At 47.1% G+C, this 26,239-nt stretch overlaps 1 protein-coding gene across 4 annotated transcripts in view; it reads left to right on the top strand.

Annotated features, from left to right (window-relative positions):
- The window catches only part of lamb2l (laminin, beta 2-like), a 182,084-nt gene that overhangs the window by 147,217 nt on the left and 8,628 nt on the right, over positions 1-26,239 (top strand). For all 4 annotated transcript variants that reach the window (XM_059649686.1, XM_059649685.1, XM_059649687.1 and 1 more), the window contains 8 exons: positions 113-209; positions 1,053-1,428; positions 5,197-5,381; positions 8,295-8,536; positions 17,173-17,376; positions 19,981-20,125; positions 23,653-23,860; positions 25,047-25,188. In XM_059649686.1, the coding sequence (XP_059505669.1) occupies positions 113-209; positions 1,053-1,428; positions 5,197-5,381; positions 8,295-8,536; positions 17,173-17,376; positions 19,981-20,125; positions 23,653-23,860; positions 25,047-25,188 (1,599 nt within the window). The remainder of the gene's footprint in view (positions 1-112; positions 210-1,052; positions 1,429-5,196; positions 5,382-8,294; positions 8,537-17,172; positions 17,377-19,980; positions 20,126-23,652; positions 23,861-25,046; positions 25,189-26,239) is intronic.

Below are 26,239 nucleotides of genomic sequence, written 5' to 3'. Positions count from 1 at the left end.
ATCCCTACCTTGTCCATTTCCTCTTCCCACCTCCCCCCCACCACCTCCCAGCCTGACCTCCTGCTCACTGTCCCCCTGTTTGGTGCATGTTGCTAATTGGTGTTTGTAACAGTTCACAGGCCAGTGCGAGTGCCACCCGGGAAGGGGAGGTCAGACCTGCTCGCAGTGCAGGGAAGGTTACTGGGGCAATCCCGGTCTGGAATGTCAGGGTAAGGAGACCACAGCTTTGGAATGCACATGTACCTGGGCAGGCTCGAACATTTTAACCTCACTTTTTGTCTTCAGTGGAGATACGGTAAAGGAGGGGCTGCAGTGGAGGTGGTTTCTGACCCAGCCTGATTCACATTGCTGTCAGTGATTCCAGAAAAAGTAATTCTCAGGATTTCTGCTGGATACCCCACTTCGCTTGTGCGTGAACTGATCCAGAGGTTCCCTCCGCTCCTGATTAACAGTCGCAAGCCCTTTCTGAGAGGCTGGTGGAGAGCTGCTGGGAGTATCGCTGGACCAGTAATCCTGAGAAACAGGCAAACAGCTCCCAGGGCACAGCTTCAAATATCATCACAGCAGCTGCTGCAGTTTAATTCAGTGAATAAACCTGGGATTGAATATTGGTCTCAATGATGGTGACCATGCAACTAGTATCAGTTATTGTAAAACTTCCCTTTGGGAAGGACATTTGGTCTCACTTACATGTGACTCCATACCCACAGCAATGTGGTTGAGTCTGGGCAGTTAAGGATGGCCAAGAAACGCTTCCCTGGCCTTTTATGCTGATATCCTGTGATAGGGTAAGTGGTGTTTGATGGGGGGACTGTGTAGAGAGAGCTTTACTCAGTATCTAACCCTCTGCTGTCCCTGTCATGGGAGTATTTGATGAGGGAACAGTGTAGTGGAACCTTTACTGTGTATAGAACCCAGTGTTGTATCAGTGTGACCTTCTTAGAATGAAGCAGAGAAGATTCTGATGCATTGGGCACTCATTTCTCAGCAATAAGTTGAGAGTTAGGCTGCAACATCTCGAGTGATCCTAACACATTGTTATCTCTCTGTAGCATGTGACTGTGATCTGGACGGTTCAGAGACACAGCAATGTGATCGATCTACGGGCCGCTGTCTCTGTAGGGAGGGTTACACAGGCCCTCGGTGTGGCCAGTGTAGCCGCGGTTACCATGGACGTTCTCCGAGCTGTACTCGATGCCACTCCTGCTTCGATTTGTGGGACGAGGAGGTAAAGCAGCTAGGGGAGAGGCTGCGTGCTCTCAAGGAGGCAGTGCACCGCATCACTATGTCTGGGGCAACTGGAGCAGAGAACAACAGGCTCCAGGAGCTGGAGAAAATGCTACGAGAAGTAGAGGCAATGGTCAACGAGGAACATGTCACCAGTCCCAGAGTTTTGGAACAGCTCAACGATCTGGCCGACCATCTCAGGTAGAGTCTCACACACACTCAGAGAGCAGTGCTGCCCAGTGGGAGTGAGAGAGCATCCTCCTGGGTGCTGGCCTGACTACTCTATTTATCAGCAGCAGGAACAGTGACTTATCTCAGTCAGCCCTCATCAGAAGAACAGATAGTCCCTCATCATTTTTCTTCATCCGTCATAAAATCTATTCCCTCCTTTTTCCAAGCAGGATGGATACCAAAGCTTGGTATTATTTTTAACTCTGTACTGTGCTTCCAGTAGAGATCACATCATCTACCTATTTCCTGCCTCATGTCCTAACCCTGCCCCCTACCTCAACTCAAACTCCCTCTTGGACCTTTTGTCACTCCCAGACGTCCCAATGGCAGTCCACACATGGTCACTCTCTAACAATCTACCCTCTGCAAACCTGCTCCAAGTCCCACTCCCAGACAGTCCCGTATTCACTCCACTGCATCAGTTCCCAAGCTGACAGTGTCTTGAGATTCTAATTCTTTTCAAATTTTTCCAGCCCCCTACACCCCCTCGCTATCTCTGTAACCCCTTCCAGCCCCTACACCCCCTCGCTATCTCTGTAACCCCCTCCAGCCCCTACACCCCCTCGCTATCTCTGTAACCCCCTCCAGCCCCTACACCCCCTCGCTATCTCTGTAACCCCCTCCAGCCCCTACACCCCCTCGCAATCTCTGTAACCCCCTCCAGCCCCTACACCCCCTCCCTATCTCTGTAACCCTCTCCAGCCCCTACACCCCCTCTGTAACTCTGTAACCCCCTCCAGTCCCCTACACCCCCTCGCTATCTCTGTAACCCCCCCAGCACCTACACCCCCTCGCTATCTCTGTAACCTCCTCCAGCCCCTACACCCCCTCCCTATCTCTGTAACCCCCTCCAGCCCCTACACCCCTCGCTATCTCTGTAACCCCCTCCAGCCCCTACACCCCCTCCCTATCTCTGTAACCCCCTCCAGCCCCTACACCCCCTCCCTATCTCTGTAACCTCCTCCAGACCCCTACACCCCCTCCCTATCTCTGTAAACCCCTCCAGCCCCTACACCCCCTCCCTATCTCTGTGACCCCCTCCAGCCCCTACACCCCTCCCTAAAGTCCCACATAGGAGATTGGTCAGCAAAATTAGGGCACATGGTATTGGGGGCAAAATACTGAGTTGGATTGGAAATTGGCTGTCTGACAGGAAGCAAAGAGTAGGGATAAACGGGTCCCTTTCGGAATGGCAGGCGGTGACCAGTGGAGTATCACAAGGTTTAGTGCTGGGACCGCAGCTGTTTACAATATATATAAATGATATAGACGAAGGCATTAAAAGTAATATTAGCAGATTTGCTGATGACACAAAGTTGGGTGGCAGTGTGAAATGTGAGGAGGATGTTATGAGAATACAGGGTGACTTGGACAGGCTAGGTGAGTGGACGGATGCATGGCAGATGCAGTTTAATGTGGATAAATGTGCAGTTATACACTTTGGTGGCAAGAACAGGAGGCAGATTACTATCTCAATAGAGTCAAGTTAGGTAAAGGGGAAGTACAACGAGATCTAGGTGTTCTTGTACATCAGTCAATGAAGGCAAGCATGCAGGTACAGCAGGCAGTAAGAAAGCTAATAGCATGCTGGCCTTCATAACAAGAGGAATTGAGTATAGGAGCAAAGAGGCCCTGCTGCAGCTGTACAGGGCCCTGGTGAGACCGCACCTGGAGTATTGTGTGCAGTTTTGGTCTCCCAGTTTGAGGAAGGACATTCTGGCTATTGAGGGAGTGCAGCGTAGGTTCACGAGGTCAATTCCCGGAATGGCGGGACTATCGTATGTTGGAAGATTGGAGCGACTGGGCTTGTATACCCTTGAGTTTAGAAGGATGAGAGGGGATCTGATTGAGACGTATAAGATTATTAAGGGATTGGACACTCTGGCGGCAGGAAGCATGTTTCTGCTGATGGGTGAGTCCAGAACCAGAGGACACAGTTTAAAAATAAGGGGTAGGCCATTTAGAACAGAGTTGAGGAAAAACTTCTTCACCCAGAGAGTGGTGGATATATGGAATGCTCTGCCCCAGAAGGCAATGGAGGCCAACTCTCTGGATACTTTCAAGAAAGAGATAGATAGAGCCATTAAAGATAGTGGAATCAAGGGTTATGGGAATAACGCAGGAACAGGATACTGATTGTGGATGATCAGCCATGATCATAATGAATGGTGGTGCTGGCTCGAATGGCCTACTCCAGCACCTACTGTCTATTGTCTATCTCTGTAACCCCCTCCAGCCCCCCTACACCCCCTCCCTATCTCTGTAACCTCCACCAGCCCCTACACCGCTTCTCTATCTCTGTAACCTCCTCCAGCCACCTACTCACCCCCCTCCCTATCTCTGTCACCCCCTCCAGCTCCCTCCCCATCTCTGTAACCTCCTCCAGACCCTACACCCCTCCCTATCTCTGTAACCTCCTCCAGACCCTACACCCCCCTCTCTATCTCTGTAACCTCCTCCAGCCCCTACACCCCCTCCCTATCTCTGTAACCTCCTCCAGCCTCCTACACACCCTCCCTATCTCTGTGACCTCCTCCAGCCCCCTACTCACCCCCCCCCAACCTCTGTCACCCCCTCCAGCACCACAATTCTCTGAGCTATCTGCCCAGTTCCAATTTCTGGCTCTTGCATTTTCCAGTTTCAGTCGCCCAGGCCCTCAGCTCAGGATTTCCTCCACATTGATCTAAAGTAATAGTCACCCGTTTGCTTCGTTTGATGATTTGGAAGACCCAGGCTCCAGTGTGGATTCCCACTCGTGTGTGCACAGTTACCTCCCACCCTGAGGAACACTCTTTCATAGTATGATGGAATCTTTTAATTGAAAAGGAGACCATTCTGTCCATTGAGTCTAGTACTGCTTCCTTTGAGAGGAGTCCAGTTAGTTCCAGTCCCCTACTCTTGCACCAAATCCCTGCCATTACTCCCTGTTCAAGTATTTATTCTGCTGCCTTTTGAAGACAATTACTCAAACTGTGTCCAAAATTATGAGAGGCAAAGAGAGAGCAGGCCATGAGAAACGCTTCCCCATGGCAGAGCCAGAAGGTGTAAGTTTAACATGAGGAGCAAGTGGTTTAGCGAAATCTCTGGAAAAATGTTTTCACCAAGAGGGTGGTACAAATAAAAATCTGGGATTAAGAGTCTAACGATGGCTGTGAATTCATTATCGATTGTCGGAAAAACCCATCTAGTTCACTAATCCCCATTACGGATGGAAACTGCCATCCTTACCTGGTACGGCCTACGTGTGACTCCAGACCCACAGCAATGAGGTTGACTCATAACTGCCCTCTGGGCAATTAGGGACAGGCAATAACGTGAATCAATGAAGAAAGTGGAATGTGCTGCCCGGCAGGTTGGTGGGGACAGCGACTCTCACAACATTTAAGAAGCATCTGGACAAGCCCTTACAATGGCCCTGTAGGTATGGACGAAGTGCAGGCAAATGGGATCGGTGTAGTTTGGTGTTTGTCGGTCAGTATAGACATGATGGGCTGGGCATCCCTAATCATAATCACCCACTGAGTATGAAAAATTCCTTTGCGTTAATTTGCAAAGTGCTACTCTGATCCCGTTATAGTCCTGCACTTCACAGATAAATCTCTCACAAAAAGAAAATAACAATTCTCAAATGTAATCGCGTAGCTCTGCTCTCACCCTTGGACTTTGGGTCGATAAGTTTTTGTAGTGTCCCAGCAATTTCTGCTAACATAGAGTGACTGTTCCTTTCCTGTCCGTCAGGGACGAGATGAAGCAACTGTCACGGAGAATGGATACTCTGACCGAAGATACAGCCAGGACACAGTCAGAAAACAGCGAAACAGAAAGGGACGTAAAGCAGCTGGAGGAGGATTCGAGGATCCTGAACATTTCACTCATTGAGAAAACAAAGGAGCTGCAGAAATTTATCATGTCAAACTTCAAAGGTGTGTTTTTATACAGCTGAGTTTTCTGAACTCAGGAGAATATCCTTGAGTCATAAAAGCACATGATTCAGAGGAAGTCCATTCGTCCAATTATCTCTGTACTCCAACACAACTTTCTGTTCTTTCCCCATTGATTTGCAATTTTCTTTTTCATAAGACCATAAAACATAGCAGTGGAATTGCTCCACCATTCAATCACAGCTGAAATGTTTCTCAACCCCATTCTCCTGTCTTTACTCCATAATCTTTGATCCCCTTACTAGTCAAGAACCTAGCCATCTCTGTCTTAAATACACTCAATGACTTAGCTTCCACAGCCCTCTGCAGCAATGAGTTCCATAGATTCACCATCCTCTGGCTGAAGAAATCCTCCTCATCTCAGTTCTAAAGGACTGTCCCTTCTCTCCGAGACTGTGCCTTAGGTCCCAGACTGTCCTGCTACTGGAAACATCTTCTCCGTACCCACTCTATCCAGGCATCTCAGCATTCCATAAATTTCAATCAGCTCCCTGTCATCCTTCTAAACTCCAAGTACAGACCCAGAGTCCTCGACCACTCCTCATAGGACAAGCCCTTCATCCCTGGGATCATTCTGGTAAATCTTCTCTGGATCCCCTCAAAGCCAGCACATCCTTCCTTAGATCAGGACCCAAAACTGGTCACAATATTCCAAATATGCTCTGATCAGAGCCTTTTCCCTTCAGATTTTGATCTAATTCCCCTTTGAAAGTTACCATGGAATCTGCTTCAGCCACTCTGTCAGGCAGCACATTCCAAATTAAAAATTTCAAAATTCCATTAATTGAGGAGCCATTTCTATTATTTGGGATATTGTGAATGTCACTCTAGTAAAAGATGCAGCAGGGGAATGAGGTGATTACGGAATAGCAAAACATAGCTCCCAACATCGTAATGTGCCTGAACACTTTGCATTTTTGTAGTTGACCTGAGAGAGCCAGAACAGCTTTAGGAATGATGCCCCAGGACTGACGAACATCACAGCACATTGGTGATGTGGCTCAGAAATAGGCCGTCCAGCTCAACCGGCCCATGTTGGCCCACTCAAGCCTCCTTCTATTGTTCCTCATCTAAATCCACCATTGTAAACCCTCGACTTCCATCTCCCTCTTTGTTCTATTTCGTTTCCCCTCTATGTATCAATAATGTTCATATCAACTACTCTTAGTGACAGGCCAAAAGACAGAGGAGCCGAAACAGACCATTCAACCCATCGAGTCTGCTCCATCATACAGTGAGACCTGGCTGATCTGATCATCCCCAACTCCACTTTCCTGCCTTTTCCTATAGCCCTTCATTCCCTTCCTGAATAAAATTCTGTCTATCTCAGTCTTGAATAAACTTAAGGACCCAGCGTCGACAGCCCCCTGCGGTAAACAATTCCACAGATTTACTCCCCTCAGAGAGAAGAAATTCATCCTCATCTCTGCCTTAAGTTCTGAAACAATGCACTCTGCTCCTTGACTCTCCCACAACGGGAAACACCCTTTCCGCAGGTCCCCCGAGAACCCTCTCTGTTTCAGTAAGGTTGCTTTCATTCCTCTCAACTCCAGAGAGTACAGGCCCAACCTACTGAACCTCTCCCTCATAAGGCAGTCCCTCCATCCCCAGGATCAGCAGAGTGAACCTTCACTGCACTGCCTCCAATGCTAGTATTTCTTTCCTCAGATTTTTCCCTATGACACAGTAGGGATTAATTAAGAAATTAATAATCCAAGGAATATTGTTCATCATTTATCTAAACAGTTTGGATGAGAATATAGGAGGCATGGTTAGCAAGTTTGTGGATGACACCAAAACTGTTGGTATAGTGGACAGCGAAGAAGGTTAATAGAGATATAGTCGCAGGTAAGCAGGGTGATGAAGAAGACATTTGGCTCACTTGCTTTTATTGGTCGGAGCATTGAGTACAGGAGTTGGGAAGTCATGTTACAGCTGCACAAGACGTTGGTGAGGCCTTGTTCAGAGGATTGTGTATAATTCTGATCACTGTGCTGTTGGAAGGATGTTATTAAACTGGAAAATGTGCAAAAAGATCGACAAGCATGTTACTGAGACTGAAGGGCTTGAGTTATAAGGAGAGGCTAATTGGCTGGGACTCCTTTCCCCAGAGCGTAGGACGCTGAAGGATGACTTTATAGAGATTTGTAAAATCATGAGGGACATGGATGAGGTGTACAGCCAAGGTCTTTTCCCTGGGCTGGGAGAGTCAAAAACTAGAAGGCATAGGTTTAAGGTGAGAGGGGAAAGATTTAAAAGCGACCTAAGGGGCAAACTTTTGACAAAAAAGAGTGGTGCGTGTATGGAATGAGCTGCCAGAGGAGATGGTAGTGGCTGGTACAATTACAACATTTAAAAAACATCTGGACAGGTGCGTGGAGAAGAAGGGTTTAGAGGGATATGTGCCTAATGCTGGCAAATGGGACTAGTTCAGTTTAGGAAACCCAGTCAGCATGGGTGAACTGGGCTGGAAGGTCTGTTTCCATGCTGTATTACTCTATGAGATGGGTTCAAATCCCACAGTGGGCAGTTTAAGAATTAAAATTCAATTACACGAATTTTAAAAATCAACATATTTGGGCTAGTCAAAATGACAGTGAAGCTGTCATGTTGTCATAAAAACCAGTTCATGAATATCCTTTTGGGTTGTAAACCTCTGTCCTTACCCTTTTTGGGATTCTATGTGACTCCACTCCCTGATTCATTCATAACTGGCCTCTGGAGGATCTTATGGGCTGTTTAGCTCATTAAGCAGCTTCCCACCATCTGATCAGGGAGTGAGTGAACATTCATCACTTTATCAGTGATGTTTACCCGCTGAGGAATAGCATACTGTGCATCCAGCTCATTGATGAACTTCTCAAACCTTAATGATTGGAAATCTGTGTTTTACAGAGCTCTATGATTCAATGCTCAAGTATTACCAGGAATCCTGTGAAGCTGAGAGTGTGGTGAATGGATCAGTGTATGGTCCGTATAGCCCAGTCTCACAGTCAGAGGACACAAGGCGTGAAGCAGAGAGACTTCTTCAGGAACAGGAAAACACCTTTCGAAAGTCAATGGCTGCTCAGAGGAAGCAGCTGAAGGATTTGGAGAATAAAGTCAAGGAGCTAACTGTGGAAAGCATCAATGAGAAGGTCAGGGAGTTAAGCTCATTCTCACTGCTTGTCAATATTGGAGCCCCAGTGAAAGTAACCTCAGGGAATTCAGTGTGAACTGCAAATGGGCAAGGAGGGGGTGTGTGTGCGAGAGCGAGAGGATGTTAGACTGTATCTGTGTGTGCGTTTGTGAGTGTGTGTGTGAGAGTGTTTGTGTGTGTGTCTGTGTGTGTGTGCACGCGTGCATGTGAATATGTGTGAGTGTGTGTGTATGTGAATATGTGTGTTTGTATGAGTGTGTATGTGCATGTGAATATGTGTGTGTGCATGTGAATGTATGTGTGCTTGCGCATGTGAATGCGTGTGTGTGTGTGTGTGTGTGTGTGTATGTGACTATGTGTGTTTGTGCATGTGAATGTGTTTGTATGTGTGCATGTGAGTGTGTCTGTGCATGTGAATGTGTGTGTGTGAATATGTGTGTGTGTGTGTTTGTGCGAGCATGTGTCTGTGTATTTTAGAGTTTGTGTTCGTGTGAATGTGTGTGTGTGGGTGTGTTTGCGCGAGCATGTGTGAGTGTGTTAGAGTGTGTGTAGGTGCGAATGTGTGTGTGTGTTTGTGCGAGCATGTGTCTGTGTGAGTATGGTAGAGTGTGTGTAGGTGTGAATGTGTGTGTGTGTGCGTGTGTGTGTGTGTGTGTGTGTGTTTGTGCGAGCATGTGTCTGTGTGAGTATGTTAGAGTGTGTGTAGGTGTGACTGTGTGTGTGTGGGTGTGTTTGCACGAGCATGTGTGAGTGTGTTACAGTGTGTGTAGGCGTGAATGTGTGTGTGAAAGTAGGTGTGTGTGGGTGTGTTTGTGCGAGCATGTGTGAGTGTGTTAGAGTGTGTGTAGGCGTGAATGTGTATGTGTGTGTTTGTGCGTGCATGTATCTGTGTGAGTGTGTTAGAGTGTGTGTAGGTGTGAATGTGTGTGTAAGTAGGTATGTGTGTGTGTTTGTGTGAGCATGTGTCTGTGTGAGTGTGTTAGAGTGTGCGTACGTGTGAATGTGTGTGTGTGAAAGTAGGTGTGTGTGTGTGTTTGCGCGAGCATGTGTGTGTGTTAGAGTGTGTTTAGGTGTGAATGTGTGTGTGTTTGAGCGAGCATGTGTCTGTGTGAGTATGGTAGAGTGTGTGTAGGTGTGAATGTGTGTGTGTGTGCTTGTGCGAGCATGTGTCTGTGTATGTTAGAGTGTGTGTAGGTGTGAATGTGTGTGTGTTTGCGCGAGCATGTGTGAGTGTGTTAGAGTGTGTAGGTGTGAATGTGTGTGTGTGAAAGTAGGTGTGTGTGTGTTTGTGCAAGCATGTGTCTGTGTGAGTGTGTTAGAGTGTGTGTAGGTTGAATGTGTGTGTGTGTGCTTGTGCATCATGTGTCTGTGTATGTTAGAGTTTGTGTAGGTGTGAATGTGTGTGTGTGGGTATGTTTGCACGAGCATGTGTGAGTGTGTTAGAGTGTGTGTAGGTGTGAATGTGTGTGTGTGAAAGTAGGTGTGTGTGTGTGTTTGTGCGAGCATGTGTCTGGTGAGTGTGTTAGAGTGTGTGTAGGTGTGAATGTGTGTGTTTGAAAGTAGGTGTGTGTGTGTGTTTGTGCGAGCATGTGTGAGTGTGTTAGAGTGAGTGTAGGTGTGAATGTGTGTGTGTGTGTGTTAGAGTGTGTGTAGGTGTGAATGTGTGTGTAAGTAGGTATGTGTGTGTGTTTGTGTGAGCATGTGTCTGTGTAAGTGTGTTAGAGTGTGCGTACGTGTGAATGTGTGTGTGTGAAAGTAGGTGTGTGTGTGTGTGTTTCCGTGAGCATGTGTGAGTGTGTTAGAGTGAGTGTAGGTGTGAATGTGTGTGTGTGTGTGTTTGTGCGAGCATGTGTCTGTGTGAGTATGGTGGAGTGTGTGTAGGTGTGAATGTGTATGTGTGTGTGTGTTTGCGCGAGCATGTGTGAGTGTGTTAGAGTGTGTGTAGGTGTGAATGTGTGTGTGTGAAAGTAGGTATGTGCGTGTGTGTGTGTGTCTGTGTGTTTGTGTTTGTGCGAGCACGTGTCTGGTGAGTGTGTTAGAGTGTGTGTAGGTGTGCATGTGTGTGTTTGAAAGTAGGTGTGTGTGTGTGTATTTGTGTGAGCATGTGTCTGTGTGTGTAGGTGTGAATGTGTGTGTGTAAAAGTAGGTGTGTGTGTGTGAATGTGTGTGTGTTTGTGCGAGCATGTGTCTGTGTGAGTGTGTTAGAGTGTGTGTAGGTGTGAATGTGTTTGTGTAAAAGTAGGTGTGTGTGTGGAAATAGGTATGTGTGTGTGTGTTTGTGCAAGCATGTGTCTGTGTGTGTGTTAGAGTGTGTGTAGGTGTGAATGTGTATGTGTGAAAGTACGTGTGTGTGTGTTTGTTCGAGCATGTGTCTGTGTGTGTTAATGTGTGTGTAGGTGTGAATGTGTGTGTTTGAAAGTAGGTGTGTGTGTGTTTGTGTGAGCATGTGTCTGTGTGTAGGTGTGAATGTGTGTGTGTGGAAGTAGGTATGTGTGTGTGTGTTTGTGCAAGCATGTGTCTGTGTGAGTGTGTTAGAGTGTGTGTAGGTGTGAATGTGTGTGTGTGAAAGTACGTGTGTGTGTGTTTGTTCGAGCATGTGTCTGTGTGTGTTAGTGTGTGTGTAGGTGTGAATGTGTGTGTAAGTAGGTATGTGTGTGTGTTTGTGTGAGCATGTGTCTGTGTGAGTGTGTTAGAGTGTGTGTAGGTGTGAATGTGTGTGTGTGGAAGTAGGTATGTGAGTGTGTGTTTTTGCGAGCATGTGTCTGTGTTTGTGTGTAGGTGTGAATGTGTGTGTGAAAGTAGGTGAGGGATATCTGAAGGATTAAACAAACAATGAAGCTTGTTCTTGATGACAGACTCTGCAGCTCTCAGACAGTGAGTAAGTCAGGAGGGTTTCTGGGTCCCAGCCCTTCTCCACCAATCAGGACACCAGACTGCCAGGTTTGCAGAGTCAGTGAGTCGGGCCTGTCCAGGTGGCTGTCCAGTTCAGGAGCAAAGGCCTATCTCCAGTTAAAATTATTCTATTATTGGCAACTGCACCTTCAGCTTCCCCACTGCTCGCCTTTGCTCTCCCTCTCTCAGAGTCTTGTCCGATTCCTGAACTCCTTGTTTGCCTCACCCTCTATGTTTTGGCTGTTTGTGCCTCTGCCCAGCACTCATGACATTTAATTTTTAAAACTGATTAAAATGCTGGCTTGGACCACTCACCCTGCTGCTGTTCCATCTCTGGCCATCAGGTGGCAGGAGCTGTCTGTAGTGTTCAGGTCCAGCTCAGCTGGTGAGGGAGACAATGGGAACTGCAGATGCTGGAGAATCCGAGATAACAAAGTGTGGAGCTGGATGAACACAGCAGGCCAAGCAGCATCTCAGGAGCACAAAAGCTGACGTTTCGGGCCTAGACCCTTCATCCCGAATTGTCAGCTTTTGTGCTCCTAAGATGTTGCTTGGCCTGCTGTGTTCATCCAGCTTCACACTTTGTTATCTCAGTTGGTGAGGGGGATGGTTTGTGATGTAAACTGATACCAACTGGGAAGGTTCAGTTCCTGTCCTGGCTGAAAGACACCATGCAAACCCTGACTTCTCAACCTCACTCCTCACCTTAGGGTAGTCATGGGCAGGTTAAACTTACAATGGATTGTTTCTGTCCGACAAAAAAATCCAGTGTGGAAACATTGATTGACTATGATGCTCAGATGATCATACTGAGAGGTGCTTTGTTCTGTTTATTGAGCTGGGTTTGATGACACTCTGAGAGAGATGTTTGTACATTGCCAGCAGAAGCCTGAGGTTCCTTAAATACATCAGGAAGTAAATACCAAAGTGATATGACTTTATGTGACCCCCTATCGATACATTAAGAGCCTTTGATCACTAAGAATCATTGACTGGCACTACACAGAAACAGACCATTCAGCCCATCATTCCTATTAGTTACAGTCAGGAGGCACAGAGTCAAAACCAGAAATTGGCTGGAGAAACTCAGCAGGTCTGGCAGCATCTATGGAGAGAAAGCAGAGCTAACATTTTGAGTCCAGTGACTCAGTCTGTTTCAGAAGGAGGTTGTTTGACCCTTTGAGTCCCTGCTGGATTTCCCATTCCCTGATCTCTCAGTCAGCTATGCATCCAATTTCTTTGTGAAATCATTAATCAGCTCTGCTCCCACTCTGGGCAGCGAGTTCCAAGTTGCTACCACTCACTGTGAAAACAAAATTCTTCCTCATATCCCCCACTCCAAATCACTCCCAGAACAGTCATTTGTGCTGCCTACTCCTTGTGGTGTCAGTGAGAGGGAACAGCATTTCTCTGACGAGCTGCGGGAGCTAGATGTATTCCATTCGCTAAAAGTGACATCCATGCAATTCAGACAAATTACTGACCTGGTTCAGAAACTTGCTGAACGACAGGAGACAGAACCGGGTTAATGGACAGATATTTCAGTGGGCAGCACGTGGTCAGTGAAGTCCTACAGGGATCTGTGTTGGGGCCTCAACTGTTCATCCTTTGATAAACGACCCTAGATGATGGGATATCCGATTCACTTCTGACACAAAGTTAGTCATTTTAGAAGCAAGTGTGGTTGGGAACATGAAAGAGATATTCCCCAATGAGTAAATAGATAAAACTGTGACAAATGGATTTCACAGAATAAAGAATTAAGGCATGTGTGGTTGGGGGGTGGTAGACTGAAATGGAAAGAAAGCTGGCTGATGGCAGGGAAACAAGGATTGGGATTAAATGGGCCATTTTCCAAGAGGCAGGCAGTGAGTAATGGGATACCGCAGGGATCAGCGCTAGGACCCCAGCAGTTCATGCTCTCTTCATGATACAGATGTGGGAATTAAATGTAATGTCTCCAAGTTTACAGATGACACATAGCTGGGTGGGAGGGTGAGCTGTGAGGAGGAAGCAGAGATGCTTCAGTGTGATTTGGACAGGCTGAGTGAGTGGGTAAATGTATGGCAGGGGCAGTATAATGATGGAAAGCCAGAATAGAGGACATCCACAGAGCTTGGGGATTTCAAGTAATCAGAGCATTAAACTGTTATCAACAAGCCCACAAATAACCCAAGCGGCCAGTGGATTGCTGGCCTTTCTATCAAGAGGAAAAAAATACAATGGGTTGAAGCTTTACCTTCTGAGCACCAGAGCTCAGGAAAGATAAGCTGCCTTCAGAGAGAGTACAGCATCAAATCACTAGAATAATACCTGAATTCTGAGGGTCAAGCTGTAGAGGGAAATTAACCAAACTCTGGAATTTAGAAGATTATAGGTCGGTTTGATAGATATTTTCAAGATATGAATGGTAGCAGATCAGCCATGATTTCATTGAATGGTGGGACAGGCTTGAGGGGCTGAATGGCCTATTCCTGATATATGTTCCTATGAACAGATAGGATAGATAAATTAACATTTGATCTAACAATCATAAGTCTGAGATTGATCAATGTTCCTTCATTAAAGGTCTTAAGGAAAATGGGTTAAAGACTTAAACCTGTGTCCCCTGCTGTATCACCAATAAATGGGAATGATTTTCCTTTGGAGATGGTGGGAACTGCCGATGCTGGAGAATCCGAGATGACAAGGGGTCGAGCTGGATGAACACAGCAGGCCAGGCAGCATCAGAGGAGCAGGAAAGCTGACATTTCGGGCCTAGACCCTTCTTCAGAAATGGGGGAGGGGAAGGGGGTTCTGAAATAAATAGGGAGAGAGGGGGAGGCGGATAGAAGATGGATAGAGAAGAAGATAGGTGGAGAGGAGACGGACAGGTCAAAGAGGTGGGGATGGAGCCAGTAAAGGTGAGTGTAGGTGGGGAGGAGATAGGTCAGTCCGGGGAGGACGGACAGGTCAAGGTGGCAGGATGAGGTTAGTAGGTAAGAGATGGCGGTGGAGCTTGAGGTGGGAGGAAGGGATAGGTGCGAGGAAGGACAGGTTGGGGAGGCAGGGACGAGCTGGGCTGGTTTTGGGATGCAGTTGATGGGAGGAGAGATCTTGAAGCTTGTGAAGTCCACATTGATACCATTGGGCTGCATGTTTCCCAAGCGGAATATGAGTTGCTGTTCCTGCAACCTTTGAGTGGCATCATTGTGGCACTGCAGGAGGCCCATGATGGACATGTCATCTGAGGAATGGGAGGAGCAGTTAAAGTGGTTCGCGACTGGGAGGTGCAGCTGTTTGTTGCGAACTGAGCATAGGTGTTCTGCAAAGCGGTCCCCAAGCCTCCGCTTGGTTTCCCCAATGTAGAGAAAGCCACACCGGGTACAGCGGATGCAGTATACCACATTGGCAGATGTGCAGGTGAACATCTGCTTGATGTGGAAAATCTTTTTGGGGCCTGGGGTGGAGGTGTGGGGGCAGGTGTAGCACTTCCTGCGGTTGCAGGGGAAATGCCGGGTGTGGTGAGGCTGGAGGGGAGTGTGGAGCGGGCAAGGGAGTCACGGAGAGAGTGGTCCCTCTGGAAAGCAGATAAGGGTGCGGAGGTAAAAATGTCTTTGGTGGTGGGGTCGGATTGCAGATGGCGGAAGTGTCGAGGATGAAGCATTGGATCCGGAGGTTGGTAGGGTGGTATGTGAGGACGAGGGGAATTCTCTTTTGGCGGTTATTGCGGGGTCGGGGTGTGAGGAATATGTTGTGGGAAATGCGGGAGACATGGTCAAGGGCGTTCTTGACCACTGCAGGGGTCGGGGGGGTGTGGGGGGTTAGTTGCGGTCCTTGAAAAATGAGGACACCTGAGATGTTCAGGAGTGGAATGCCTCATCCTGGGAGCAGATGCGGGAGAGGCAAAGGAATTGGGAATAGGGGATGGAATTTTTGCAGAAAGGTGGGTGGGAGGAGGTGTATTCTAGGTAGCTGTGGGAGTTGGTGGGCTTGAAATGGACATCAGTTACAAGCTGGTTGCCTGAGATGGAGACTGAGAGGTCCAGGAAGTAGGGAGAGCTATCGGAGATGGCCCAGGTGAACTGAAGGTTGGGGTGGAAGGTGTTGGTGAAGTGGATGAACTGTTCGAGCTCCTCTGGGGAGCAAGAGGCGGCGCCGATACAGTCATCAATGTACCGGAGGAAGAGGTGGGGTTTGGGGCCTGTGTAGGTGCGGAAGAGGGACTGTTCCACGTAACCTACAAAGAGGCAGGCATAGCTGGGGCCCATGCGGGTGCCCATGGCCACCCCCTTAGTCTGTAGGAAGTGGGAGAAATCAAAAGAGAAGTTGTTGAGGGTGAGGACGAGTTCAGCTAGGCGGATGAGGGTGTCGGTGGAGGGGGACTGGTCGGGCCTGCGGGACAGGAAGAAGCAGAGGGCCTTTGGGACATCTGTATGGGGAATGCAGGTGTATAGGGACTGGATGTCCCTGGTAAAGATGAGGTGTTAGGGACCGGGGAATTGTAAGTTCTGGAGGAAGTGGAGGGAGTGGGTGGTGTCACGGACGTAGGTGGGGAGCTGCTGGACCAAAGGGGAGAAAATGAAGTCCTTTGGTGACCCAGTCCGTTTCTGTCACTACCATAACCCCAGCCCCAAACAAAAAATGCTTTTGCCTCTGGGAAAACAACCCCACTTTCTCCAACTGAACCCCGCTAAGACCCCACACATAAATCAATATCAAAGTGAAATTGGGAACAAAGACAGAAGTTGCTGTAGTTTCCTGAGTCTCGGGCAGAGCAGTTGCCTTAGCAAGCTGTGATGTATCTGGATGGGATGCTTTCTATGGTGCACCTATAAACATTGGTAATTTGAACATGCCAAATTTCTTCAGCTTTGTGCTAGTACCATGAATACAGACAGGCAAGTAATTTGTGAGATGGCATAAAGAGTCTGCAAAGAGATACAGACAGGTGAAGTAAGTGGGCAACAGTGTGACAGATGAAATACAATGCGAGTGGGTAGGAACTTGTCCACTTTAGCAGGAAGAACAGAGACACCATTACACAGACAAATAGAAAACAAAAACCAAAAGAACTGCAGACGTTGTAAATCACAGACAAAAGTAGAAACTGCTGGGAAAGCTCAGCAGGTCTGGCAGCATCTGTGGAGAGACGTCAGAGTTACCCTTTCAGGTTTAGTGACCTTCCTCAGCAGCCTTCCTTAAATGGGACTCGAGATAATGGGAACTGCAGATGCTGGAGAATCCGAGATAACCAAGTGTCGAGCTAAATGAACACAGCAGGACAAGCAGCATCTTTGCTGTTCGGCCTGCTGTGTTCATCCAGCTCTGCCACTTTGTTATCTTAAATGGGACGAGTTTTGTTTGAGAAACTTGGTCAGTATGGACAAGTTGCACCAAAGGGCCTGTTTCTGTGCTGTATGATTCCATCACTCTTTGACTACTATTTAAATGAAGTGTGCTAACACAACTAATGGATACAGAGAGATCTTGGTGACCTTGTAGATGAATCACAACAAGTTAGTATCAGCTTCAGCAGGTGAATATGGAATGGAATGTTGGTTTCGTTGCAAAGGTAATGGAATACAAAAGTCAGGATGGTTCGACACAGTTGAACAAGGCATTGGTGAGCCCACACCTGGAATAATGGGTACAGTTTTTGTTCTTGATGTAAGAAGGCTTGGAAATATGTTTGAGCTAGTTCAGGGATGGCTCGCACCATGATGGGTAACCTTTCTCACTGTGTTTACTGTCTCAAACCAGGTCTGTGGTTCGTCCAGGGGCCAGAGCTGTGATTCGGACCCGTGTGGAGGTGCTAACTGCCTGGACGATGCAGGGAATCGTCACTGTGGAGGGGAGAACTGCCCTGGAGCTCTCAGTAAATCTACGGAGGCTCTACAGAGAGCAACCAACTCAAGCATCATGCTGCAGAACATTCAGAATGAACTCGACTCGGTCTCTCAAAGGGTAAGCAGCAAGGCAGAAGGGAACAAGAAAGGGAGCCGGGCGTAGAGGAAGTGATGTGGGATGGAAACAGTGAGGGAATAGGATTGAGGTTGAGGGATATATGGGAAATAAAGAAGCAGCAGGGAAGCTGGAGGAATGCCGAGTGATGGAGGGTTGTGTTGGAGGGTGTAGAGTAAGGTGCAATGGATGGAGAAGATGGGAACAAGACGAGGGAGAATTTACAGAAAACCCTCAGTTCAAAGTCATGAGAAATGGTTCAATCTAATGTCCTGAAATGAATATTAATGGACAGTGCCAGCCTCTGAGGCAGGAGTACAATCACACTGGATCCAGGCTCCAACATTTTAGACAATTAAGCTCCTTTAAAAATGCAATTTCTTTTCTTCCACCTCTGGGAGGACATCTCTGGCTAAGCCAGCATTTATTGTCTGTCCCTACTCGCCCCTTGAGAAGATGGGGGTGAGCTACCTTCTTGAGCCGCTCCATGTGCTGTGGGTTGACCCACAATGCCCCTAGGGAGGGAATTCCAGGATTTTGGCCCAGTGACACTGAAGGAACAGTGATATATTTCCAAGTCAGGATGATGACTGACTTGGAGGGGAACTTGCAGGGGGTGGTGTTCCCATGGATCTGCTGCCCTTGTCCTTCTAGATGGAAGTGGTCGAAGGTTTGGAAGGAGCTGTCTGAGGATCTTTGGTGAATTTCTGCAGTGCATCTTGTAGACAGTACACACTGCTGCTACTGAGTGTCGGTGGTGGAGGGAGTGGGATGTTTGTGGATGTGGTGCCAATCAAGCAGCTGCTCTGTCCTGGATGGTGTTGAGCTTCTTGAGTGTTGTTGGGGCTGCACTCATCCAGGCAAGTGGGGAGTATTCCATCACACTCCCGACTCGTGCCTTGTCGATGGTGGACAGGCTTTGAGGAGTCAGGAGGTGAGTTACTCAGCGCAATATTCCTAGCCTCTCACCTGCTCTTGTCGCCATTGTATTCTTATGGTTAGTCCAATTTGGTTTCTGGTTGATGGCGGCCCCCAAGATGTTGATAGTGAAGGACTCAGTGATGGTAACACCACTGAATGTCATGGGGTGGTGGTTATATGATCACAACCTGGCATTTGTGTGGCACGAATGCCACTTGTCAGTCCAACCTTGGATATTGTCCGGATCTTGTTGCACGTGAACACGGATTGCTTCAGTATCTGAGGAGTCATGAACGGTGCTGAACATTGCAATCATTGGCCAACATCCCCACTTCTGACCTTATGGTGGAGGGAAGGTCATTGATGAAGCAGCTGAAGATGGTTGGGCCTAGGATACTACCCTGAGGAACTCCTGCAGAGATGTCTGGAGCTGAGATGACTGACCTCCAACAACCACGAACATCCTCCTATGTGTCAGGTATGACTCCAACCAGCGGAGAGTTTTCCCCCAATACCCATTTTAAAAAATTCATTCATGGGATATGGGTGTCGCTGACCAGGCAGCATTTATTGCACATCCCTAATTGCCCAGAGGGCAGCTAAGAGTCAACCGCATTGCTGTGGGTCTGAAGTCACATGTAGGTCAGACCAGGTGAGGATGGCAGTTTCCTTCCCTAAAGGACATTAGTGAACCAGATGGGTTTTTCCAAAAATTGACGATGGATTCACAGCCATCATTAGATTCTCAATTCCAGATTTTTTTAAAAATTGAATTCAATTTCTACCATCTGCCGTGGCGGAATTCGATCCCGTGTCCCCAGAACATCATGTGTGTCTCTGGACTGACAGTCCAGCGACAAAACTACTAGGCCATTGCCTCCCCCCTAATTGATTCCCGTTTTTCCAGGGCTCCTTGCTGCCACACCCTGTTAAATGCGGCTTTGATGTCAAGGGCTGTCACCCTCCCCTCACCCTCTGGAATTCAGCTCTTCTGTCCGTGTTTGAGCCAAGGCTGTAATGTGGTCAGATGCTGAGTGATCTTTAGAAGTAGACAAGTCCCTGATTGCTAGTCCCATGTACAGTCTGTTGCAGAGGGCTGTCCCTGTGTCACTTTTACAGGAAACTGAATCAGAACACGCTGCCATGTTCAATAACAGGCACATGCTCAGCAGGTGGGAAGTGTCAGCAATGAGGGCAATATACTGTGGAAGGTGGAAATCTGAGATAACTCAGAAAGTGCTGAACAATCTCAGCATGTCCAACAGCATCTGGCAAGAGAGAAACAGAGTTTATGTTTGAATCTAGCATCAGTCTTCTTCAGAGCTGATGTGAGATAGGTGACTGGGCAGCATGGATATAATGAGAGCCCTCGAACTAACATTCCAGAATTATCCTCCCCCACGCTAACTTGAGATTGCAATCACCCGCACTGTCCAAAAGGAGATAGTAAGAACTGCCAATGCTGGAGTCAGAGATAACGCAATGTGGAGCTGGAGGAGCACAGCAGGCCAGGCAGCATCAGGGGAGCAGGAAGTCAACGTTTCAGGTTTGAATGATGTTCAGTTTGAATAAGGCACGGACCTGAGGTGTGTAGCAGATGAATGGCCGCACACTTGCTGCTGGGTGATCTCACCAAGTGTTAAGAAGTCTGCCTTCAGAATACTGATGCTCTGTGTCATTCGGCAGATTGAGGAGGTACACAGCCAAGCAAACAAGGCGAAATCCAAAGCTGCTGAAACGCTGCAGAAAGCCGCCAGCACAAAAAACCTCATCACAGACACAGTGAACGATCTACGCAAATTCATTAAGGCGGTGAAAGACTTTCTCAATGGTGAGTAATGCTCCCTCTGTTCTTTTAAACTGAAAGGAAAGCCCCCTCTACATTGTCTCCATCAAACCTCCCAGGGACAGACACAGCAAGGGGTTAGATACAGAGTAAAGCTCCCTCTACACTGACCCAAACATACACTCCCAGAACAAGGACAACATGGGGATAGGTGCAAAAATAACCATAAGACATGGGAGCAGAGTTGAGGCACTCAGCCCATCAAGTTTGCAACACCATTCAATGAGATCATGGCTAATCTGATAACCCTTGACTCCAATTTCCTGCCTTTTCCCAATAATCCTTAAATCCTTTCCTGTTTAAAAGTTTCTGTCTCAGCCTTTAATGGCCCAGCCTGGATAGCCCTGTGCAGTAAAGAATTCCACAGATTCACTGCCCTCTGAGAGAAGAAATTCCCCCTCATCTCTGTCTTCAATATGGGATACTCATTCTGAAATAATGCCCGAGACCCCCCCACAAGGGAAAACACCTTTTCACATCTACCCTGTCAAATCCCCTAAGAATCTTGTATGTTTGAGTAAAATTGCCTCTCATTCTTTTAAACTTCAATGAGTACAGGCCTAACCCTCTAAACCTCTCCTCATAAGACAACTAGAGTCTAAAAGGTATGATAACAGAGTATGCAGAAAGCCTTAGTACAATTAGACAAATCCAGTGTGGGTTTATGAAAGGGAAATGGTACTTTATCTAACGACTGGAGATTTTTGAGAATATAACAAGAAGAATAGATAAGGGAGAACCAGTGGATGTACAGTATTTGGATTTTAAGGTTTGTGATAAGGTCCTCAACATGAAGCTAGTGTCCAAAATTGACACACACAGGATTGTGGGTAATCTATTGGCATGGGTTGTGGATTGGTTATCAGACAGAATAGAGAATGGGAATAAATAGATATTTTTCCAGGTTGGGGCAGTAACTACACATGTATTACTAGGGTCTGTGCTTGGCTTATAAGATATAAATGACTTGGATGAAGGAATCAAAAGCAATATTTTCAAGTTTGCTGACAACTCACAACTGGAGTTGGGACTGGGGGTTGTGAGGAGGATGCAGGGAGGCTTCAGGGCAATCAAGAAGAGTTGAGTGAATGAGCATGCGCATGGCAAATGTAGCACAATGTGGCTAAATATTAAGTTATACACTTCAGTCCAAAAACAGAAAGACCAAATATTACCTAAATAGTGATAGATTGGGAAGCATGGATGTAGAAAGGGATCTGGGTGTCATTGTGCACCAGTCAGTGAATATAGACAGGCACGTACACAGGAACAGCAGGAGACCACTCTGCCCTTCAATCCTGTTCTACACCATTCAATGAGATTGCAGCTGAGTTGTGGCCTAACTCCATGCACCTGTCTTCGGCCCACATCAATTAATACCATTGCTTAAAAAGAAGTTACCTATTTCAGATTTTAAATTAATAACTGATCCAGCATTCACTGCCATTTGTGGAAGAGAATTCCCACCCTTTGTATGTCAAAGTGCTTCCTAAAATCTCTCCTGAACAGCCTGGCCCTAATTGTCAGACAATGATCCTCGTTCTAGAATCCACAATCCAGTGGAAATTGTTTATCTTCACCTACCCCGTCTTTTTCCTGGTAAAATCTTGAAGACTTCAATCAGATCACCCCTTAAACTTCTAAATTCTAGACAAAGCCAACTTATTTTGTATAATCTCTCCTCATAACTTAACTCCCAAGGTCCAGCTATCATTCTGTAACCCTGCGTTGTTCCTCTAATGCTAACGTATCCTTCCCAAGGTGTGATGCCTAGATCTGCTCACAGCGCTCTAACTGGGGCCTAACCAGCGTTCTGTATAACTGCTGCATAACATCTGCATCTTTGTACTTCCGTCTTCGCGATTTAAAGGAATTTCAATTTTCTAGAATTGCTTGTGATCTTTTAAAGATCTACGCACCTGAACTCCCAAGTCTCTTTGAACGTCCACTGTATTTAACTCCATACCATCCAGAAAATCTCCTCATCTATCCTTTTTCAAACCAAAATGCATAACCTCACACGAGCCGACTGCGAACAATTAAAACCAAATAAAGACCAATATTTCATTCGCCGCCCCTGTTCCCCAACGAACGTGGATGGTTACTTTCTGTGAATCCTGGGCGAGGACTCCCAAATCCCTCTATGCTGTAGCTTTCTGAAATCCTTTTCCATTTAAATAATATTTAGCTCCTCTATTATTCCGCCAAGTGCATAGCCTCATATGTCCCGACATTATATTCCATCCGCCAAGTTTATGCCCACTCACTCACCCTGTCTATACCCGTTTGTAGAGTCTGTGTGTCATCCCCACCACTTACTTTCTCACCTGTTTTAGTGTCCCCAGGTACACTGACAAGGAATGGACAGCAACTGAGAGATGACCTTCCTTCAGCAACAGTGGTTAGCTTCAGCTGGAGATGTAGTTGGTGTGTGACTTAGGGACTCTAACCAGCAAACATTCAACACCAACTGTCTGACTCCTCCTAGACCATGACCTCCGCACTGAACATCCAGCAGAGCCACTGATCTCTCCTCCGCTGGAGATCACTGGAGACCCCAAACCCAAAATGGCTGTTTCTGCCTCTTTCCCAAGATTAACAGAAAGGGCAACACAGTGGCTCAGTGATTAGCACTACTGCCTCACAGTGCCAGGGATCCTGGATCGATTCTCCCCGTGTCTGCGTGGGTTTCCTCTGGGTGCTCTGGTTTCCTCCCACAGTCCAAAGATATACAGGTTAGGGGGACTGGCCAAGCTAGGTTGCCCCTAGTGTCTAGGGTTGGAAATGCAGGGATAGGATAGGGAGTGGTTCTGGGTGGGATGTGTTTGGAGGGTCACTATGGACCTAATGGGCCGAATGGCCTGCTTCCACACTGTAGGGATTCAATGATAAATATGACTGTGCTTGGATCCTGATCTTAAAGAGCCCATACATTATTGACTCTGTTTAATAGCAGAATGAGACCATAAGAAATAGCAACAGGAGTGGGCCATTCAGCCCCTTGAGCCTGCTCTGCCATTCACTAGGATTATGGTTGATCTGAATTCCTCATGTCCTCTTTCCTGCCCTTTCCCTGCAACTGTTAATTCCCCGACTGATCAAAAATCTATCGATCTCTGCCTTAAATATTCTCAAGGTCTCTGCCCCCTCAGCTCTCTGTGGTAAGGAATTCCAAAGACTCACAGCCCTCTGAGAGGAGACATTCCTCCTCATCTCTGTCTTAAATTAGTGCCCCTTTATTCTGAGACTATACCGTCTGATCGTAGTCTCTCCCATGAGGGAAACATCCTCTCACCATTGACCCTGCCAAGCTCCTTCAGAATCTGCCATGTTTCAATGGGATCATCTCCCATTCTTCTAAACCCCAGGGAGAAGAGTCCCAACCTTTTTAACCTTTGTTGATTAGACAATCCCTCCATCCCAGGGATCATCCTACTCACCAGCTGTGATCAATAATGCTGTAGGAAGCTTTTCTGAAAATTCTCCCTGATGGAATGTTGCTTGTGTTCCAGAGGAAGGCGCAGACCCAGAAAGCATTGAGCTGTTGGCCAACATGGTCCTGAACATCTCATTCCCTGTCAGCTTGCTGGACATTCGCAAGATCCTGCAGGACATTAAAGACACCATGGCACACATCAAGGACGTGGACACAATCCTCAACGACACATCGCGGAATCTGCAGGTCGCTCAGCAACTGGCGCAGCAGGCTGAGAAAGTGAAGTGAGTGCTTGTGTGGTGCTTGGGGCGGGGAGAGGGAAGAGAGGGCAAGGGAGACTAGTACGATGGGGAGTGGATTACCAGTGAGGAGCAGGGACACCGAGGGATGAGGAAAGAAGGGACAGAAGGAAAGAAAGGCATTACACGGGAGGGAAACACATAGGAAGTAGCACAAGAGGTGAAGCCACAGGGAGGAGCAGAGGGAATGCAAGCAACGGTCATTGATGAAAGAAATTATCCCGAGTGTCTGTACAGTGCAGTGAGCCGTGCAGTTTTGCCAAAGGGAGAATTAGGAGAGCAGCAATCACTTCATGTTGACCAGCCTGTCAGTAATGTCCAAGTTATTTCCACAAAAAGTCTCCCTTCTTGATCTTTAAAGCCCAGTTACACTGTTCCCTCTCCTGCTTGCTCCTCCTCGTCGGTCCTCCCCTATGGTTTGTGTTTGATGGTTTCTCTCCGAATTTTTGCACACGATCTACACTCAGACCTTTACAGCACTGAACGATGCCATTTGGACCATTGTGTCTATGCACGAGTCTATGTCAGTCACCACACTAATCATGCCCTCGCAGTGGAAATGCAAGTAAGCATCTAAATGCTGCTTAATTTTTACAAAAGATTCTGACTTAATTACCTTTTAAGGCAGTGAGTTCCAATTCCCACCAACCTCTTGGTAAAACGTTTCTCTTCAACTCTCCTCTTAGGCTTGTACCTCTCCCTATAAATCTATTCCCTTGGTCAGTGCTCCCCTCCCCTAACTAATGGAAAACAATGCCTTCCTAGCCAATCTATCCACTATCCCTCATCATCTCATAGACCTCAAACATGTCTCCTTTCAACAACCCGAGTGTATCCAGCCTCTCTTCTTAGTTAAACTGCTCCATCCCAGGCAGCATCCTGGTGAATCTCCTCTGCACCCCCTCCAGGGCAATCCCAGAACTGCACATAGTGCTCCAGCTGTGACCTAAACAGAGTCCTGTACAGCTCCAACATCACCTTCTTACTCTTGGATTCTGTGCTATGACGAATAAGGAAAACTATCCCATATGCTTTCTTAATCATCTTATCTATCTGCCCTACCTCTGTCAGGGATCTGTGGACGTTCACATCAAGGTCATTGAGGCCTGTCACAGGGTCCTGTTCTCGTTTGCTCATTTCTGTCTATTTTGATTTTTCTTATGTTTTCCAGAATTCGAGCTACAGAGGTGAAAGGTGAAGTAACTGAGGCAAAGCTCACTATTGAAGATGCAAAATCCAAGGTGGCTTTAGCTGAGAAATCACTGGGCAAGGCCAAAAATGACACTTCTGGTGCTGAGGATTCTATCAGGAAGGTACGTTTCTCTGTTCCAGTAGATTGCAGTACGCCAGGGATTGCTGCTGTGTTACTGAACTAATAAACTAGACAACAGGAGGCTTAGGATGTGGTTTCCGTTTAAAATTAACCTGGCAATTAAAAGCTTGGGTCTGTAAAGGTGAGGTTGTTTGATTGTTGTCAAAACCCAACATTTCACTGATATCCTCGCCCCCACTTGATGCCCTGACCAATCTAAATGTGTATATGACTCCAGCCCTGACAGCACTGAGATTGACTGAGGTCAGAAGCAAAGTGATCAACTCAAAACATCAGTATCCTGTGTACACATTGTGTGTGTTTTCACCATTTTCTGTGTTGTTTAATCATGACTGCCTCTTGTCTGCCTTTTGATGTAGCCCAATAATTGCATCATTGCTTCAGAATAGGGCAACAACAGCCAGGCAATGAACAGCGTTCACATTCCCCCAGGAACAGATAGAAGGAAATTGAATGGTGAGGAGTTGGATGGTTTCCCATCAGGACATCACATGTTGCCATAAACACTGGAGGGTGACGGCTATGGGAGAAACAGTGTCGGCACTCAGGATTGGAAGGAACAGGGGAATGAAGGACAATGGGGTATGAGAAGACATGAGTGGGGACGATAAATGTGACTGGGCCTTTTTGCTCGTGTGCAGGGTAAAGGCTGGCACAGATTGAATGGGCTGAATGTTCAGCTTCAATGTAATAATATGTGTCCTTGCCTTGGAATTATTATCGAGTGGGCTCCACAATAAGGTTTAGTTATCCCTTCATTCATTTTTAATGTAGGACCTGGCAACTTGCCTCAGGATGATATTGAGTGTGGTCGTTCTGTGATCAGTATCCCCCTGGGTACAATACAGTCCATTTCCTCAACAATTTCCTGGTCAAGTTGAAATAAGGATCAAGGTCATTGTTGCATCTTGATGTTTGAGTCAGGCTCAAGGTCACAAAGTACAGGCTTACTCCCTTCGCTAACTCCAATGCAGTGAAGACTGAAGCCATTAACTACAGTCCCCACCACAAACTCCGTTCCTACCTACGGA

The sequence above is a fragment of the Stegostoma tigrinum genome, chromosome 11, assembly GCF_030684315.1.
Source record: "Stegostoma tigrinum isolate sSteTig4 chromosome 11, sSteTig4.hap1, whole genome shotgun sequence".
Classification (NCBI taxonomy): Eukaryota; Metazoa; Chordata; class Chondrichthyes; order Orectolobiformes; family Stegostomatidae; genus Stegostoma; species Stegostoma tigrinum.
Note: the sequence above shows the minus strand (reverse complement) of the source record. Positions and strands in the feature narration are given on the sequence as shown.